This window comes from Stigmatopora nigra, chromosome 2 (genome assembly GCF_051989575.1).
Source record: "Stigmatopora nigra isolate UIUO_SnigA chromosome 2, RoL_Snig_1.1, whole genome shotgun sequence".
Classification (NCBI taxonomy): domain Eukaryota; kingdom Metazoa; phylum Chordata; class Actinopteri; order Syngnathiformes; family Syngnathidae; genus Stigmatopora; species Stigmatopora nigra.
In genome coordinates, this window is record NC_135509.1 from 11,752,213 (window position 1) to 11,765,820 (window position 13,608).

A 13,608-nucleotide genomic window follows, 5' to 3' on the forward strand; every position below is an offset into this window, starting at 1 on the left:
ACAAAATCACATCAAGTTGCACTGAAATAAAAGTAAGACTAAATTGCAGTAAATCAATATATTGACAAACTTCAATCTTATATTTCAAAGTTTAGATTTTCCTTTCTCATTTTCAAACATTAAAAGTGGATGAGTTTTTAAACAAACTTCAAAATAATGTGCATATACTATCTAAATCGGTTTAAAAGTATGTATGTATAAAAAACGGGATACCATTTCGAAAACATTCGTTGTTTCGTGTGACGCCATCAAAGAGCGCTGCGCACGGCACAGTCAGACGAAAGCGCCACGTGGCCCCGCCCATTTGCACACCGTCGCAATTGCGTGGACTTTTAATTCAGTTCCTCTCGTGACTCGTGAGCAAAACAAAACCGTAAACAGGCGATTCTAGTCAAGCGAGAGGCGTTCCATCAAGTAACGTGTGCAGTGGGAAAATAACACACTCGTTCACATGGCTCTTGTGTTTATTTGTGCTAGTTTGTATACAACAGAGGCAAATGGGTGTTTCTCAAGGTTGAATAATGATTGTTTACCCAATGCCGCTTGAAAACGACATTCACAGGAATGCTCAAAATCCAACCAAAAAAGGATCTCCAAGTAATCAACATGAAACACCAAAGAGAGTCTCTTAAGTCTTCTGTGATGATCACATTTTTTGCACTCCACACTGCGATAATGATGTCAAGTCATGCTAACTCATCAGGATGTGAACCTATTTTTCCTGTAGGCTACTGTTATGTATTTACGTTTATACTTTCACTAGTATAAAACAACAGCAAAACCACATAACACGATCACTGTGACTGAGTGAAATGGCAAAGGGATCTGTTAAAATAGGACCCAGCATTCCCCCGTTAAATAATTTTCTAATCAAGAAATGAGAGGTAACTTGTTCTGGACAAAAAAAAAAAACTTGCTTAGAATATTTATCATTTGAAGATAGTTACAGCCAATCATAGCTCACACCATAATAGACGAATCTGAGAATGAGTTATTTGCTGAGCATGCTGGGATCTTGTTTCAGCTCCAGAATGTGTCTGTGAATCCCTCCTAACACACCCGTGCCACATGTCTGCAGAAAAAAAAGCAATGACAGAGTAGTGTCGTTTTACTAAATGTTTATTTTAAGATTCAGACCAAAGTGGCGTGTGGTGCAGTCTGCATGTCATATTATTGGGGATTGTTCCAAATAAACGTGAGCTGAAAGGGGTGGGGGGGTCCTACTCTCTATGAATTATTCATAGCTGGCCTCAAAAAGGGGTAAGTTCTGCATAGCAAACCATGAAAATGTATTTTTTCAATGTGTTCATGCCAATTTCTCGTTCCTTAAATGAGCATTCTGCTTCTCATTTTAACACCTTCAAGTGGCATGGATCATGTGCTGAAAGTTGCCGACTACTATGTCTTCACTCCCTATGTTTACCCATCATCGTGGCCCGAGGAATGGGCTTTGCGTCAATTGCTCAGCCTGAGCCTGGTCACCAACTTGGGAGCACAACTTCTTTACCTGCTCTTTGCTGCAGTAAATTTCTACTGTGTATTTGACCACAGGCTCATGAAGCATCCACTCTTCATTGAGGTGGGTTGTGGACAACATCAACTCTTAATACTAATGTTTTCTCATCATCTTAATTTTCTCAAAGAGGATAATCCCTTTTTTTACTCCAATTATAGAACCAGGTGAGTAGAGAAATCCAACTCGCAACCACGTCCCTCTTTTGGATGAGTTTCCCCACAGTGGCGCTTTTCTTTCTGGAGATTAGAGGACACAGTCAACTTTTTGATGACATCAGCCGATCTCCTCAGGGTGAGGGGCCCATTTCATGAAAGAAGAGACACTAAATAATGTTCACTAAACGGTGATACGTAAATAAAAAAATGTATCATAATACCCAAACACTTTGTTTTGATGTCAGGCTGGCCTGGAGTGTTCTTCAGCATTGCTGGGTTGCTGTTCTTCACAGATATGTGCATCTACTGGATACACCGTTGCATGCATCATAGGAGCATTTATAAGGCAGGTTGTAGGCCTTCACTGGTCTAATCGAGTCAACAATTTGGAAGAATGTTTTTCCCAGTGCTTTGAACTTTAATCTAATGTAGCATTTTGGTTAGGTGCATCTGTATATATAGAATATGTTAAGATGATTCATATTGGTCTCACTTTTTAGGACTTTTTGTATAATTTGGAATCAAGATAGGTTGCCACTGCTCACAAAGTGATGAATCAGACATTATCTTATATACAGAGGATTATATACCAGGTGTCTGATAAGAAATATTTTAGCTTTCACTTGACTAGGATGATTTATTGGCCTTGTAAGATTGACTAGTACTTATTTTTGAATTCTCCTATCATCAGTACCTCCACAAGCAGCATCACATATTCAAGATCCCTTCTCCATTTGCCAGCCACGCCTTCCACCCAATTGACGGCTTTCTGCAGAGCTTACCTTACCACATTTATCCTTTCATTTTCCCACTCCATAAGGTGAATTATTGAATTAGTTATTAAGATTTGATTCACTGAAACATGTGAAATCTTACTTTTCTTTTCATTTGGGGTATTTCAGGTTGTTTACCTGTCCCTCTTCGTCTTCGTCAATATCTGGACCATTTCTATTCACGACGGGGACTTCCGCATCCCTGGCCCATTAATAGGTTTTATAAATGGTGCCGCTCACCATGTGGATCATCACCTTTTTTTCAACTATAACTATGGGCAGTACTTCACATTATGGGATCGTCTGGGAGGCTCCTACAGGCATCCTTCAGTCCTCCAAGGGAATGGACCACATGACCTTATTCGCAAGCTTACATAGACAAGTAAGCATGATAGCATTCTAAAGAAAATTTGAAATACTGGATGGCAGGATTGAAATTATGTGTATTTTAGGCTTTAATTACATTAAAGACACCACATTAACATTTGATATTTAGACAGGAACCTTTGTCCTCTTACATAGCATGGAACCACAATAACTAATCAATCAACAAGTAATCATGAGATCATATTATTAAATCTGTTGCAAAACACCATTGCATACCTGTCAACTGGTACGTTCTCGCCGTAATTGGTACAACTGAAAGCCCATTTTTATATTGGTACGCTGTACACATGAAAATGGTACGCTAAACGGTGATTTTGAGAAAAAAAAATAAATTAAGGCACTTTCTAGCCATTTTTCACCATCCGCCATTGTTTCTTCCCGGAAACGCATGTCTGCCAAGTGATATATGTACCGGCGCCTCTGATTGGCTAAAAAAAAAAGATCATGATAAACATTTCGTTTTGTAACACTTTCACCATGTGATTTCCGTTTCCTGTTCCCTTGTTTATGTTTACTTTCATTTGATCAGCTGTTTCTGGTCTGTTTACAAGTCAAGAATACACTCTTACACGTGGTACTTGTTGTTCGTGATTTTTTACAAAAAAGTAAAGTGGTAAGATTTTCCATGTATTTATACATATATGTAAGGGCGAAAACAAAATTTGGTAAGATCACAAATGGTTCGAGGTTGACAGGTATGCCATTGCAAGTAGGACGAGCGGAAGAAAATGTCAACCAATCCAGGTGGTAAATGTAACTGATGTTTTAGTATCAGGTCGCCATTTAACTCCCTATGTTTGGAGTGTTTTCATGGAGACTCTGCAGGCCGAGGTCTATCCACTTCATCTCTTGCTCCTTCACGGACTCAGTGGAGCCCCCATTGTCCTGTTCAGCCTCAGGGAGTTCACTCTGATAAACAGAAGGGAATAAATTAGATTACTGGAATTGAATTACTAGTCGCGGGCCCCCAAGACATAATATTTCCTGTGAAACAAAGGCGTCCGAACTATCTTAGAAAGGGCAGCAGTGGGCAAAGGTTACGTTGCAACTGATGGAGAGGACATCTTTTAATCAATCTGGTGTTTTACCAGTGCAATCAGTATTTTCAAATGATTTCTTGATCTCAGCAGACATTTCATTGATTAAAATAACCGCAGTATCGTTTAGAACAAAAAACCTGCACCCACAGCGGCCCTTTTCGAACCAGCTTGGACACCCCTAGAACAACGTTACAAACGTAAACATTCGTTTTGAGAAATTTGACATTAACTTTAACTCAAGTACAATGTCGTTTATATTTAATTTCTTTGTCAAAATCCCTGACGTCAATTTACCAGCGGGATGGTGACGTCTTCATATGGTAACCTATCCTCTCTCCAGGCATCATCGGTGAGATCCAGAACTCGACCGTCACGTTGGATTTCACTGTCCATAGTAAGAACGACCCTTGCTTTAATCTTTAAGGAACTGCTACTAGAAAAATAGGACGTATCCTTAGCCTATGCCCCAGTAATTACACTTAGATACATTCAAAACAGAGACAGGTTGCTTCTTCCAGTTTAAGAATGGCGCGTTTATGTTGACGTCATTGGCCGACGCGTGGCGATGACGTATTACGATAAACCACGCTATTGTGGGCAATTATATTTAGTGCAAGGGTTATTCAAAACACATTTTTAAGCGTTGAACTGTTTAACCCAAAATTTTGAGTAGTGGTAATTTTTTAAATTTTATCTAAAACTTGACTTTTTGTTTACTCGTTGCTATGGAAACTAGACAGGATTGTAAACTAGAGGAAAAACGACGCAAGGTTGGCGGATTGGCGAATTAGTGGTAGGTTTTCAGAAATAATAATTTTTATGTAATCTTTAATTTAGCAGCGACTTTTATATTTCTGTTTTTGTTTTTAGTGAGGCTTCTCTAATATTATAATGTTGTTTGATGTTTATTAATCATATCAAATGTGACATTGAATTCGAAACGAGAAATTATATCATAAATGTTCATTACTACAATAACTCCATTCACACATTTTTTTATTTTTCTCATGACATATTGTCTCGAATCGGGATAACATCATCACGTCACAAAATGGCGTCATCTGTTGATAGTTCACTGCAATGACAATGAAAAAAAATGCTAAACGCAACTCATTGAGAATACTGGCAAGTTTCCTGTGTAATACAGTAATTTAGCAAATGAAGGCCAAATTACCTCAAATAATATGGCATCTCGAACCTGTGGAGGGAAGACAGTCTTTCCCAACTGAAAACTACTTTTTCTGAATGTATTGCATTAATTATATCCACAGCACAGGTAATTGTACGACTACATCAAAAGTTTAAATTCTTTGGAATGATCAAATGTGTCTTTTCTTTATTCTTCTATGTTTGCATATAGTCACCACTTCGGAGATGGCAAGCCCGAACACAGAACAAGAAGAAATCCCACAAATGTGGCTCAAACCTGGAAACCCCATTTTTTCCTGTGCCAACACTCCATCCTCGCCTGGCACAGCTCCAACTCAGTGGGCCAAACCTCAGAATCCTCTTTACAGGACCACCTCCAATGACTACGGCCTGCAACCTCCCACTGTTGAAACAACACCATGTATATTCTTCCCCAAATCTCAGAAATTCACCAAAAACCTGAGCATGTGTGGGATGTACCAGGACAATTGCTTCAACACCACCCTTGACCGCAGCAGAGTCTATGACAGTCCCAATTTACAACACACTATGTGAACATGTGGTCATAATGGCTCTAAATTCATGATCCACTGTGATAGTCTTAATTCTTTGTGAAATTTTGAGAAAACATGGCAGCAACATTTCTGTAACTCTGTTAACTGATCAAAATTAAAGGCATGCTTACATGTCTCAGGTACTGTTCGATTGTCTTAACTATTTTACGGCTATTGATTGCACTGAAAATTGTATCACTGTGGATGGCAGCCAAATAAGCTTTTTATTTGTCTCCACGTGGCACGTGGGGATGCTGGAGCCTATCTCAATTCACTATGGGCACGAGGCTGGGGACACTCTGAATTGATGGTCAGCCAATTGCACGGCACAAAGAGATGGACAACGATTCACGCTCACACTCATACCTAGGAGCAATTCAGAGTGTTTAACCAGCCTATGCTGCATGTTTTTTGGGGATTGTGGGAGGAAACCTGAGTACCCAGAGAAAACCCACACAAGCCCAGGGGGTAATATGCAAACTTCACACAGGAAGGGATCGAACCCTTAACCTTAGAACTATGGGGCCAACTTGCCAACCACTCTGGCTGCATACTGTGGTCGTTAAATGAATATTTACGCTTGCATTTAAAGTTTAAGATCTAATATGGTGTTTGTTTAAATGTCTGATTTGGTCAATTTCTCAATGATGTAAATGTCACTATAATGGGTTGTCATTTTACTCCATTTACCAGAATGTATTTCCATTTTAATTCATTTATAATGTCTTTCCTAGTGTATATATATATGTATATATCACAATCATGCAAAACAATGTAATTATGAAAAGAAAATATATAAAGATATAGTATAACTAAAAAAAATCAAATCTAAATATTATTATAATTGAGACCTTGCATCACTGTATATTGTGGAGATTTAGATTGCTTGTCATATAATGGCCCAAAAATGACTTTCCACTCCAATATTTCATTTTAAAGTTCCAATTCGTCTGAGGCATCCCCCCTCTGGTGGCCCAGGGTTCTGCTCGTATTGCTTTCTGTTGACGCTACGGAACTGTAAAGCTCGGCGGCTGTCTCGCATTTTCCGTCGTGCGCGACACATTTCACTAGTGGACATATGGATGATGTCACTTTCGTCATCGGCAAATGTGTGTGACGTGATTCTGTCTTTCAGGTAAATTGTCTTCTAGTTGCTGATCGGCCGTACGGAGAATAAGACTAGTTGATTCCAACTTGTTCGGTTTTGACAGTCGCGGTTAGCTCTTACCCATCGAAGCTAGAAACCTCATTCCGGCTACTTTGTAGCATGGTTTATACAGGTACTGCAATATTTTCACGTGAATGAGACGTGGGTGTGGACGTGTATGTGATTAAACTCGTAATTGGCATTGATCGATACGAATTTTAAGCCTCGAGGTTTGATTTAGAGCTGCTACCGTTTTGCTTGGTGGGTGGCTAGCAAGCTAACAGGCTAAGTCTGTGAGTGTTCTGTCAGGAACACTAGTAGCGTTTTAGTTTTTCATCTTATTTGCTCCAGTTCTACACAATGGGACTTATTTCAATCAGAGTCATTTTGATGACTTTCACCATACCATTTGAGCCAATTCTTCTCAATGGAATAAACTGATCAAGATGATATTTTAACAGAACCTGTTCTTTGTGTGTCCCTAAGCTTTCCAAAGTTTGTGAGACCAGGAAGAGCTCTGGATCTAAACTTTGAGATGCCGACGATGTTCAAATGACTTCATCCCATCCATCACCAGACCCTCAACTGTGTTGGTAACGCAGTTGCTAGTGTGTGAATTTCTTCCCAAGTGGATGCTTGGAATCGCTATGATTATCTGCAGCGATCCAACCTTGCCCTTTGGGACGGGAACCGGAACCCTCCATTGCCGAGCTCTTCAAATGATATGATAGTAGCTGCCTGGATCGCTTACTGTGCCTGCAGGAGCCTCGTGCGGGTTGTGCTTTCCCTTTCCTTTCCTACCCCGCGGGAGACCCTAGCCGCTTCCGGAAATATGGGTAACAGCTGCGTGTGCCGGGATGACAGCGACACAGAAAACTCCCACCAAAGGACGTCGAGAGCATCCCGAGGACAGGCCAGGCAGGCGGACCACGGTACGGCCACGGCCATGGCCATAGATGTGCGAGAGTCTCGTAGCGGTCGCCCGAGAGACCCGGTTAGACCACCGCGGAGAGGACGTGGCCCTCACGAGCCGAGACGAAAGAAGCAGAACGTGGACGGCCTTGTGCTGGACACGCTGGCTGTCATCAGGACGCTTGTTGACAAGTAAGCTAAGCCTTTTGGCACTGGCTGTCTTGACTATAAAATATAATACATAACAAATGTGTCTTTTAAACTAACAAAGATAATTTCTTTACCCATCCATTTCACTAAAGTTCAATGACAAACTTTTTATTTTAAATTCCACTTGAGCTGTAGTGAAAAAAATAACATATAGCTGAACACAGTTATTTACATATTTATAACACTACAAAAAAGAAAAACAATGGTTCCATTCGACTTTTTCCACAATATATAAATATGAATATATATGCAATATGAGATAAATATAAAAAATATATATATTTCACGAACCCACTTATTTTTTTTATACATACACACATACATACATACATATATATAAATAATGAATTGATGCCACTGAACCTGATTAAGCCCTCACATTTATAATGATTGGTAATTTTGTTTTCCTGTATGTTCAATGACACCACAATTTATGTTAACATCAAATTTTTATACCACTTCTGTTACTTAATATGTGCTATAACTATATTAAGGAATGTTACTGGTTTCACAGTATTGGAGCAACAATGTCTTTGTTTTCAATAGTGATCAAGAACCACCTTACTCTATGATCACTTTACATGAAATGGCTGAGACAGGTAAGAAATATGCTTTTTTGGAATTGATCACATCTCTCACAGCTATGTCTTGATTATATAATCGTGCAAAAAACGAACTAAGAAATCGCTGCTCAATTGAGAATGATGTATTTTCCTCAAGTCGTGGCCTTTGTTGCAATAGATGCAAATGCCTGATTTATTCAACAACAATGGTATTAATCTTGCTCAATCCTAATGAATGACACAATGATTGCAGAGATATTTGCCAGATTCATTTCAAATTAAACATGTCTGTCTTCTCCATTAGATGATGGTTGGCTGGAAGTTGTCCAGTCTTTAATTCGAGTGATACCATTAGATGACCCGCTTGGCCCTGCAGTAATCACCCTACTGTTGGATGAATGTCCCTTGCCTACGAAGGTTAGAAATGTGACGTGCATATCCTGTTAGAAGCTCGCTCCCTCTTTTTATTACAAATCTATTGCGGTCGTGTTTAAAGTCACAATTGTATCGATTGTTCTGATATTTATGGACCTAAATGTCTCACTGGGGAAATCATGTGAAATGCATTAAAGCTTCCCCAAACTGAACCTAATGACTTTCATAGAACTATGCTGTGAAACAAGTTTTTGTCATAGACGTCTCCGAAGCTCAATCAGTTTTGAATGGAAGGGGGTTAGCAGCAAATTGGCATTGACAGGCATTCCTGCCAATTTGGCTGAAATGGATGTCTGTCATTGTCAACAGCAGCCGTTGAGTTATTTGTAACCCCTCCTGAAATATTTATCTTGAGTGTTGCTGTCTTTAAAAGAAATCGCAATGTGTTTAGGATGCTCTCCAGAAACTGTCGGACATGCTGAGTCTGAGTGCGACTGTGGCCCAACAGGACGCTCTGAGCCCTTCCAAACACAGAAACACCACCGCTGTCCTCGGATGTCTAGCTGAGAAACTTGCTGGTCCGTTGTCACTCTTATTTTACACTCTAACAATTCCCTGCTGTCGTGTCACTGATTTCTGTATCTTTCCAAAGGACCAGCCAGTATTGGACTGTTGAACCCCGGAACTCTAGAGTACCTTCTTGAGAGCATGGTGAGCATAATACTGCCTGTAATAGATCTATTAGACACACTGGTTGAATTTAAATGTTTCTTTTTGCATGCTAAATCTTGAAAAAAAGCTTTAAAATCTTGCATTTGCTAATAAATGACTTTCATATTTTCTCCCAAGGGCTCTGAAGCGCACCCCACTGTCATGCTGTTTGCTCTGATTGCCTTGGAAAAATTTTCTCAGACTAGTAAGAATACTTTGCCGCTTCCGTGACTTGCTGATGATGAGCCAAATCCTCCTAATGACAATGCATGCCTCACCCTCAGGTGAAAACAAGCTGACAGTATCAGCCTCTAGCATCAGCAAGAGATTGGCTGTCCTGGAATCGTGGGCAGAGCACGCCGAATACCTAAAAAGACAAGTCGGATTCTGCTCACAGTGGAGCTTAGACAACCTGTGTGAGTACGCCCGTGGCTTCTGCAATCTCCATTACTTTTGTTTTTGTGTGGGTGAGTCCAAAATGAGGACAATATGCTGTTTCTTTGTCCAGTTTTAAAAGAAGGACGGCAGTTCACCTACGAGAAGGTCAACCTCACCCATATCAACGCCATGCTCAACAGCAACGACGTCAGCGAGTACCTCAAGATCTCCCCCAGTGGTTTAGAGGTCAGATTAGCTAAAATAATTCTCACGTTTATAGTCATGCTAGAATACATACTAAATCATTGTTTTTTCACTTCAACATGACACATTCACATTATATCCATTCTTATTATGATCTTTGCCAGAAAAGAAAATTAGTTTGTCTAAAAACGTCTCCACACGTTTTTATCCTTCTCAATCAATCAGAAGCCTTTATTGTCATTATACACAGCTGCAAATAACAAAATTAGTGGTGCTACTCCACAAAGTGTGTTTTCCCAGTAAAATCATAAATAAGTACTATAAAAATATACAAAGGTCTGGGCATGGTAAATGATAAAATTTTACACATTGTTTTTTCACAGTTTCATTCGGTTCATCCTAACGATTTTGAATATATTAAGAAAAACAAACATATTACCATTTTTGACCGGAAATCATTTTTAACAACAACAAAAAAACTCATTAAAGTGTACCTCCTTCCGGTTTTCAGATGACAAAATATATATGTATATAAATATATATTATCAGGGGAAATTGCATATAAATGCTTTTGTTATTTTAAAATTACGTACATTACATATGTATATTAACCCATTACAGGCCCGGTGCGATGCTTCCTCCTTTGAGAGTGTGCGTTGTACATTCTGTGTGGATTCGGGCGTGTGGTACTACGAGGTCATTGTCATCACGTCAGGCGTGATGCAAATCGGATGGGCCACCAAAGACAGCAAGTTCCTCAACCATGTATGTAATTCTGTTAATCATCAGTTCAACTATTTTTCTTCCTATCTTGCCACAAGTGTTGTTAATGTGCCTACGAATTTTTCAGGAGGGTTACGGGATCGGCGATGACGAATACTCGTGTGCATATGATGGCTGCAGGCAGCTCATCTGGTACAATGCTCGCAGTAAACCTCACTCTCACCCTTGCTGGAAGGAGGGTATGCATTTGGAAATGACTGAGGAAGATGCTTTTAGGTTTGTTTTTTAACACTTTTGTGCTGTCATAATTTCAACGTTGCTGGTGGGATTTTGTTGTAGGAGATGCAGTCGGCTTCCTTCTGGATCTTAGCAAAAAGCAGATGATCTTCTATTTAAATGGGCAACAGCTGCCACCAGAGAAACAGGTCTTCTCCTCTGCCACGTAAGTTCACCCCAATGGTCTCTTCGCTTTATTTTCCATGTTCTCTCGATGGATTATTTTGGTCTTTTGTCTGTCAGGTCCGGCTTTTTTGCGGCAGCCAGTTTTATGTCATACCAGCAGTGTGAGTTTAACTTTGGGGCAAAGCCTTTCCGCCACCCGCCTTCAGTCAAATTCAGCACCTTTAATGACTTTGCATCACTATTACCCAGTGAAAAGATCATCCTACCGAGGTAAGATGGGCACGTTTATTTGGACGACATTTAGTTGTCATTTTACAAGGCAAGATTATACTGTTTTTATGATTACCTGAAAAGTCTTTGGACACTTTGATCGTCTGATTCATCTTGGAAGCCTTGCAGTTGTAAAACCATGCGTCGTTGCCTTTTTTGTTTGCTTGTGTTTTATGTAGACATCGGCGCCTGGCTTTACTGAAACAAGTCAGCATCCGCGACAACTGTTGCACGTTGTGCTGTGATATCATGGCAGACACGGAACTGCGACCCTGTGGCCACGGGTAAGCATTGACTTTTTCCAAAGTAGCACAAAACATTGAGTCAAGTCAAATGTCAATCTGATGACTGAGCTTTATTTTTACTCTTTTTCCAGGGGTATATGTATGGATTGTGCCTTACAGTTAGAAACGTGTCCCCTGTGTCGCCAAGACATCCAGACACGCGTCAGACTCATTGCACACATCTCGTGACACCACTTCTGCAAGGAGAGATGAACGAGCACCAGTGCCAACTCCCCTTCTAAGCCCCTCCGGCCCAGCTGATCCAGAGGACGGCGCCTCAGCGATCCTACCAGAACTGTGCGGGATGGGAACGATGGGGATGGACGCGATGATCAGGAGTCCATCACAGCGGAGTTTCCGTGAGCTTTCACTCATATAGCTACACTTCCTTCCTCTTGTGTTTCTCTGAGCAGAAGCGAGACAAGAATCCTCCTGAACTGCGCATATGTGAAAGGAGGGGAAGCAAAACAAAGTGATCTGATTACAACCAACATCTTGTTTGCAGGACCCAATTAGCGGACCTCTGATTGCAAATTAAGAGTCCACTTTTTTTTTTTTTTTTTTTTACAGGCCAATGCGTTAAGATCTCAAACAGCAGGGTAGTAATAACAATACTGTTGTAAGTACAGTGTTAACCCTAAGGTACAGATAATGTGAGCCAGGTTTCCCTTACATTGGGTGGAAATCTACTATTTATTGTGTTCTCCAGGTAGCATTGTTCTTGTCTTTGCTCCTTGTTGTATCATAATCCTTCAGTTGGTGTCAATTCTTGTGTTGATCCAGTACTTGGAAGTTCAACACATTTGGTCATTGTCAGAAAAACAATTAGGTTTATTACGACAAATGTTAAATATTTGGTCATACCAGAGAAAATACTGAAGCAGCTTCTGATAAGCATCCTTCAATGGAGTACAATAATGATTTTGAGCAAATTCTGCTTGTTAGTGCTTTATTTAAAGTCTGCATGTAGTGGTGAATGGAAGGACTCAACAATTACAAATAGTTCCAAAAAATTGTCCATATTTACGGTAACCAATGGATATTAGGACCACTGGAGTAAATATTTTGGTTCGATCAACTCCTTTGAGGGTGATGGATGCCAAGACATTTTGACGGGAGGGTCTTCACGACTCCCAATCAAAATGGCTTGGATGTCAATTGCTATCATTGGCAGTCAATTGGTCAGTGAATGGATGGCATATCGGTTAAATGGTTTTGCTGTGCAAGAAGTAGCGGCATCTGTTTGTATTTATTTTTTATGCATTTTGCAAGGAACATGGCACTCTTAAGTCTGCGTGTTTACAAAACTTCCCAAAATCGGCTGTATCATCCTACAAACATTCAAGACTGCTTCAGATTTACCTTTTGAATTTGGATTTTGGCCTAGTTACTGCCCACCTTTGCTTGAAGCCTATTCGGCTTGACTTGGTTTTCCGACATTTCTGAAATTAGTGTTGTTTATAAAAGCAATGCAGAAATGTACCCACCAATATGCATGGACTAAATCTACAAAGTAAAATATACTGGGAGGATGGATATCTGACGATGACTTGAATTGCTCCGTAAGATAAGTGTCTATTTACTGTTTGTTGATTTGGAGCACCTTAAATGAGAATCTGAGAAGAGTAACTGATTATGTGGCTGAAGACAAAATTCAGGAAAAAAATAGTGAAATATTAAACAACTAAAAAATTTCACCTCAGAGTTCCCAAACATGTGATTTATCAAAGAATTGTTGTATCCTGAAGTGTGTTATTTGGAATAAATGTATGTTCATGTGACATTGTAGTCCTTCACATTTTATCAGATCAGATTAACACCAACACAATTTGGAAAGGGCAAAAACATGGCATGC

The 13,608-nt window shown here is 39.9% G+C and overlaps 3 protein-coding genes across 4 annotated transcripts; 2 read left to right on the forward strand and 1 right to left on the reverse strand.

The window, feature by feature from the left end:
- Positions 1–318: 318 nt before the first annotated feature.
- LOC144209666 (lathosterol oxidase-like) lies at positions 319–3,021 on the forward strand. The gene is made up of 6 exons (XM_077736105.1): positions 319–1,260; positions 1,366–1,579; positions 1,675–1,807; positions 1,917–2,017; positions 2,363–2,491; positions 2,574–3,021. The coding sequence occupies exons 2-6, from the start codon at positions 1,370–1,372 to the stop codon at positions 2,820–2,822; spliced, it is 822 nt and encodes a 273-aa protein (XP_077592231.1). The 5' UTR covers positions 319–1,260; positions 1,366–1,369; the 3' UTR covers positions 2,823–3,021.
- Positions 2,870–4,431, reverse strand: anapc13 (anaphase promoting complex subunit 13). Its single transcript, XM_077736087.1, has 2 exons — positions 4,166–4,431; positions 2,870–3,740 (listed from the first exon to the last, which is right to left on the reverse strand). Exons 1-2 carry the CDS (start codon positions 4,262–4,264, stop codon positions 3,615–3,617), a joined length of 225 nt encoding a protein of 74 aa, XP_077592213.1. The 5' UTR covers positions 4,265–4,431; the 3' UTR covers positions 2,870–3,614.
- A 2,066-nt stretch (positions 4,432–6,497) lies between these two features.
- Positions 6,498–13,534, forward strand: rspry1 (ring finger and SPRY domain containing 1). 2 transcript variants are annotated; one of them, XM_077736025.1, is made up of 15 exons: positions 6,498–6,709; positions 7,208–7,825; positions 8,390–8,442; positions 8,711–8,823; positions 9,233–9,359; positions 9,434–9,492; positions 9,631–9,697; positions 9,777–9,908; positions 10,001–10,116; positions 10,696–10,839; positions 10,925–11,036; positions 11,137–11,239; positions 11,317–11,469; positions 11,649–11,753; positions 11,846–13,534. In XM_077736025.1, the coding sequence occupies exons 2-15, from the start codon at positions 7,446–7,448 to the stop codon at positions 11,940–11,942; spliced, it is 1,761 nt and encodes a 586-aa protein (XP_077592151.1). In that variant the 5' UTR covers positions 6,498–6,709; positions 7,208–7,445; the 3' UTR covers positions 11,943–13,534. The 2 variants fall into 2 exon arrangements, with proteins under 2 accessions (XP_077592151.1, XP_077592160.1); XM_077736034.1 differs by lacking the exon at positions 6,498–6,709 and adding an exon at positions 6,719–6,854.
- Positions 13,535–13,608: the final 74 nt, after the last annotated feature.

What these genes read in the sequence shown, in the direction of transcription:
- LOC144209666 (XM_077736105.1), top strand. Translation starts at nt 1,370, where the DNA reads ATGGATCATGTGCTGAAAGTTGCCGACTACTATGTCTTCACTCCCTAT. An exon ending in CATCAGCCGATCTCCTCAGG is followed by an intron (nt 1,808 to 1,916) that starts GTGAGGGGCCCA and finishes TTTTGATGTCAG; the next exon opens with GCTGGCCTGGAGTGTTCTTC. An exon ending in ATCATAGGAGCATTTATAAG is followed by an intron (nt 2,018 to 2,362) that starts GCAGGTTGTAGG and finishes TCCTATCATCAG; the next exon opens with TACCTCCACAAGCAGCATCA.
- anapc13 (XM_077736087.1), bottom strand. Translation starts at nt 4,264, where the DNA reads ATGGACAGTGAAATCCAACGTGACGGTCGAGTTCTGGATCTCACCGAT. An exon ending in AAGACGTCACCATCCCGCTG is followed by an intron (nt 3,741 to 4,165) that starts GTAAATTGACGT and finishes TCTGTTTATCAG; the next exon opens with AGTGAACTCCCTGAGGCTGA.
- rspry1 (XM_077736025.1), top strand. Translation starts at nt 7,446, where the DNA reads ATGATAGTAGCTGCCTGGATCGCTTACTGTGCCTGCAGGAGCCTCGTG. An exon ending in ATCAGGACGCTTGTTGACAA is followed by an intron (nt 7,826 to 8,389) that starts GTAAGCTAAGCC and finishes TGTTTTCAATAG; the next exon opens with TGATCAAGAACCACCTTACT. An exon ending in ACAGCAAGTTCCTCAACCAT is followed by an intron (nt 10,840 to 10,924) that starts GTATGTAATTCT and finishes CGAATTTTTCAG; the next exon opens with GAGGGTTACGGGATCGGCGA.